The sequence below is a fragment of the Dipodomys ordii genome, unplaced genomic scaffold (assembly GCF_000151885.1).
Source record: "Dipodomys ordii isolate 6190 unplaced genomic scaffold, Dord_2.0 Scaffold112, whole genome shotgun sequence".
NCBI lineage: Eukaryota > Metazoa > Chordata > Mammalia > Rodentia > Heteromyidae > Dipodomys > Dipodomys ordii.
The window spans coordinates 809591-814643 of record NW_012267328.1 but is presented as its reverse complement, the minus strand read 5'-3'; the positions used below and the strand labels follow the sequence as shown (position 1 = coordinate 814643).

The window sequence follows — 5053 nt, the reverse complement described above, 5'->3', positions numbered from 1 at the left end:
CTCTGGGCCTGGGCGCTGTCCCTCAGCTCTTCAGCTCAAGGCGAGCGTTCTACCACTTGAGCTACAGCGCCACTTCCGGTTTTCTGTGGTTTATTGGAGATAGGAGTCTCACAGTCTCTCCTGCCCGGGCTGGCTTTGAACCGCGATCCTCAGATCTCAGCCTCCTGAGTAGCTAGGATTACAGGCGTGAGCCACCTGCGCCCGGCTTGTTGTTTTCTTAATGTTCAAATATTTGTTGACGTAATCAATATTGTGAATTGTGTTTTCAGTGGAATCCAAAGTAATTATCCAATAGCTATTGCTTTGTATTTGAAATGATGGGTTTATATGTTGAGCAAAGACTATTTGTGACTTGCTCCTTTCCATCTTTTTTAGCTTAAAATTTAAAATAAAGTAAAAAAAGATAATGGACACAAAGCTGAAACTGGGAGTGAATACTGTTTATATACATGTGTATATGTGTATGCATGTATATATGTAAAATACGAGTCTTATGTACTTGGTAGAAGTGATAAAAAACTCTGAAGAACATTGTGACTGAAACTTAGAGTTGTCCCCAGTATCTGTTCCTCCTTGTGTTGTAGTAATTGAGTCCCTGATGGTTTTGCTGGGCAAATGTCCACACAGAAGGAAAACTAGGTTTGCTAGGCTATCCTGTAGTTTGGAATGGTTAGTAGTTGGGATCTGGGCAGGCGGATGCGGGTGAATGTGATGTAGACATCTATGTGGGGTGGAGAGAGTAGCTTTAGCTGAAGAAGATGGAAGGAACCGGAGGCAGGCCATGAGCTGGAGCCAGCCCTGAGTGCACACACAAAGGGTGAGGCCGTGCTTGCCAGTACGGTTCAGGATGGAGTCTGATGGGACTTCACATGTACTGCATGTGTGGAAGAAACTAGATACGTCAGGACCCTGCAGGACTGCTTTCCGGCAGAGTAGAGGAGTTACTCTTTCCTTACCCAGCATGTCTATCTCTGTCTCTCTCTCTCCAGAAGTGGCTGTGATATACTAATTTTGTTAGAACAGTAACCCACTGTGAAATTTTAATGGAAACAAGTAATATTAGAGAATTTCTTACTTTTTTTTCAATTGTTGTTGTTGGTTGTGGGGCTTGAACTCAGGGCCTGGGCGCTGTTCCTGAGTTCTTTTTGCTCAAGGCTAGTGCTCTACCACTTTCAGCCATAGCTCCACTTCTGGTTTTCTGAGGATTAGCTGGAGATGAGTCTTCATGGACTTTTCCTGCCTGGGCTGGCTTTGAACTTTGATCCTTAGATCTCAGCCTTCTGAGTAGCTAGGATTATAGATGCATATTCTGTTCATCTCCTAGGAATATCTTCCTTGTATCTCATTGTGTGTGACTGCCTAGAGACCTGTAGTTATTTTAGTTTATTTTAAATGTCTTGCTTTGTACCAAGAGGCTTCTGTGTTGTGTGTGTGTCTTTGTTTTGGGTTTTTTTTGTTTTGTTTCCTTTGGGGGTGAGGAGCAGTTATGGGGCTTTAATATCCCTGAGCTCTTTTTGTTCAAGGCAAGCACTCTGCCACTTTGAGCCACAGCTCCACTTCTGGTTTTCTGGTGGTTAATTGGAGATAAGAGTCTCATGGATTGAATTGCCTGGGCTGGCTTTGAACTGCAGTCTCAGATTTTACCTTCCTGAGTAAGCTAGGATTAAGGCATGAGTCACCAGCTCTTGGCAAATTTCTTCTTTTAAAATCCAAAACTTAAGTATTTTCTTACTTGAATTAAGAATTTTATGTAGGACATTGCCCCTAACTTTCAGTTTGCTAAAAATACTTTCTAGTAATAATAAGTAGAAAACTTATGATTTATAACTAGTAAGAGTATTGGGACTATTTCATTTTGTCAAGATAATCTAGGTTTATTTTTAGGCAAAACTTTTATGACTCATTATGAGTGATATAACTTTATAAAGTTCTTGATAGTTAACTTTGAGACATAGTGATCCTAAAATGTTTATTAATGACATTTAGTGTCCTTTTAATGAAAATACACTTCTTTGTTTCCTTATGGCTGAGTGTATACTCTATATGCCATGTGTTACATAGGTAAAATTTGTGTAAAATAATGTTTGTACATGTATATGTGTATAATTGTATGTATATATGTGAGTATCCTAGGAGAAAATGATTAGAAGGAGTTAGACCAAATTATAGCATATTTCAGAGGTAGGATTCCATCTGACTTGAAAAGTATTGTCTTTATATGTTTTAAAGTAATCCTAAATCTGTGATAAATGTTTTAATGTTGTTTCTGTAAGGACTTGTCCTGAAACATTGTTTCTTTTGTGGAAAGAGTTTTTCAGCTTATATCTTTAATGGACACCAGATTGCCTCAGTCTTCTAATGAGAAAATAGAACTTGCAATTCTGTGGTTCTTGGATCAGTTTCGTAAAACATATGTTGGTGATCAACTTCAAAGAACCTCAAAGGTAAGTTTTACTGATGAGAGATTTTTTAAATGTTATTAGAGATAAAGATGCACTTATAATAGCTGTGAACCAAATGATGTGGATTTCTGCAAAAAGAAATGTAATTGATCAATTTAACTCATTTGTTTAATTGACATTGAAAAGCAATGTAGAATCAATTTGCTTGTTTTACACTTATATTTACCTTTTTTGTGGGATGAATAGCAGAAAGGTAAATATTTTTACATGGACTAGGATGATTTTAAATACTTCAGTGGTTGTTGCAAGAATGGAAACAGGATTTGCCTTTTGGTTGTTCTGTGGTTTTTGGAGATGTATGTAGTTTTCACTTTATTGAACTGATTCCTTGATTAGGAAAATTAGATAAGTACTTGACAGCTGCAGTTAAATCACTGCAGTGTGGAGAATATTTGTCATATGATCACTGAAAGATTAGCACCAGGAAGGGTAGATGAATTCATTTTGAGGAATAATGTAGAGGTTATTGAAGGCATTTATGTGAACCCTGAGCAGATACTTTGTTTTATCCTTAGCTCTCTATATTCTTGGATTCTGTAACCCACGGATTCAACCAACTATGGATGGAAAATGATCAAAAAAGGACACTATATTTGTACAGACACATATACACACAAACTTCTTTCTAGTCAATATTACTTCAGTAGTACAGGAACACATCTGCATAGCCCTTACACCCATACTGAATGTTACAAGTAGTCTGGAGATGATGTAAAGTGTGTGAAGATGTGTGTAGGTTATATGTAAACTTTGTACCAATTTATCTGAAAGACTCAAGCACTTGAAGACTTTATAAACCCCCACGGCTCCTTGAACCAGCCCCCTTCAGTACAGAGATGTGACTAATGATCCAGAGTAATATTTGTGAGATTTTTTCTGCTTTTTTTACTTTTTTCTAGGATAGAAAGAAAACTTCTTTCTATAACTTCTCTAGAGAAGTCTTAAGAATACTCTTATCTTGTTTAGATTTGTTTTAGTGATGTTGAAGGACTACTTTTTGAAAATCCTAGAAAATTAAGCTTCCTTTCCTCCCTCCCTCCCTTCTCAACTCCTTTCTTCCCTCTGTTCCTTTTCTGTTTGAACATAGGGCCTTTTGCTACCTTGGTTAGCCCTCTACCACTCAAGTCTTTCCTCCAGCCCAGCTTGTGCTAGTTAATAGGAGATGGTTTGCATGGATTTTTCTGTCTGGGCTGGCCTTAATCCTTTTTCATCAAGATCTTAGCCCCCTGAGCAGCTAGAACAACAATAATTTGCCACCAGGGTATGGCCTCATGTAAGTTTCCTTGTATTAGGGAATTTACCTTAACCTTTAGTTTATTTATAACTTTTTGATGATAATTTCCTGTTCTAAGCTCATCAATTAGCCAATGTTAGGTAAAATTTTTCATTGCTTTTTAAGAATATACTGTATCTCAATGCTTCCTTTCTAAAACATTGTGATTTGTTACATAGCATAAAGTTTATACATAATGCCTCTTTTTTACTCCCAGATGTGCTTCTCAAAGATTAAATATAAGTCAAATTATGATAATTGTCTTATTTAATGCACTCAAAGAACTTGTTTTGCTTTTGTAAAAGTGAGTACTTTTGAAACATTGCTAATCCCATGTTCATTTATTTGGTCTGGATTTTAAGTCAGAATAGTATAATGTGGAGTAGAAATGCCTGTAATTATTATCTTTAAAGTACTAGGAAAAAATAGAAAATGTGACTAACTGTTTTAGAGCAGGAGTTGGATTTTCAATTTTTTTATTTGAGATATATACATAAATAAATATACATGTGACTTTTTATGAAAGAAAACTATGAAAAGAGTGAACTTTTTTCCTTTCTCCTTTTTGAAAAATTTTACGTATTAGGAAAAAGTAGGTGATATCAGACTGGTATTGATTCTTTTATTATAGCTAACATTTTTGGGTCAATCTTACTGTTATCAGAGGAGTTTAGTCTTAAGTTATCTTTATTTCTAGGGTACTTATATTAGTAAGTTTTTGTCATTGTGATACAATAACTGAACGATTAGGGGAAGGGTTACTTTGGCCCATAGTTTGAGTCTGTGGTCTCTTGGCCTCTTTGCTGTGTGTCTGTGGTGAGACACCAGGCGTTACAGTAGCGGAGGCAGAGCCATTGACCCGTGGTATCCAGAAGCAGAGAAACACAGAGGCATGGTCTGGGGACAAGCTAGGCCCAATAACTGACTTCCTTCAGCTCAGCCTCACTCCTAACAGTCCACTCAACCTGTACTCATCAGTGGGTTAATCCATTGATGAAGTCAGAACCCTCAAAGCCTTCAACATGTGAGCCTTTAGAAAATGGTTCTAGATTCAGGTCATACGTTCCTATTGCATAATCCAAAGTGAAGCTGGAGCTTCCCGATTTTCAATTTTCTACGGCTTCTTTGCTGATCTTAGTAGAAACCAAGTTTTGGGAGGTCTTAGTATGTACTTATACTCTTCTCAGAAATGTTCATGCTTTCTATTCCTTACAACAGGCCTGCAAGGCTGGTATTACTATTCCAGTTTTACTAATGGAAAAATAGACTATCATTAGTACTACACATAGGTGACCCTCCACTTCCATGGGTTCCACAC

The 5053-nt window shown here is 37.2% G+C and overlaps 1 protein-coding gene across 1 annotated transcript in view; it reads left to right on the top strand.

Moving 5' to 3' along the window:
- Positions 1-4006, top strand: part of LOC105994946 (ran-binding protein 17-like) — a 51858-nt gene extending 47852 nt beyond the window's left edge. The window contains exons 16-17 of the mRNA XM_013028615.1: positions 2309-2444; positions 3953-4006. Of these exons, the coding sequence (XP_012884069.1) occupies positions 2309-2444; positions 3953-4006 (190 nt within the window). The remainder of the gene's footprint in view (positions 1-2308; positions 2445-3952) is intronic.
- Positions 4007-5053: the final 1047 nt, after the last annotated feature.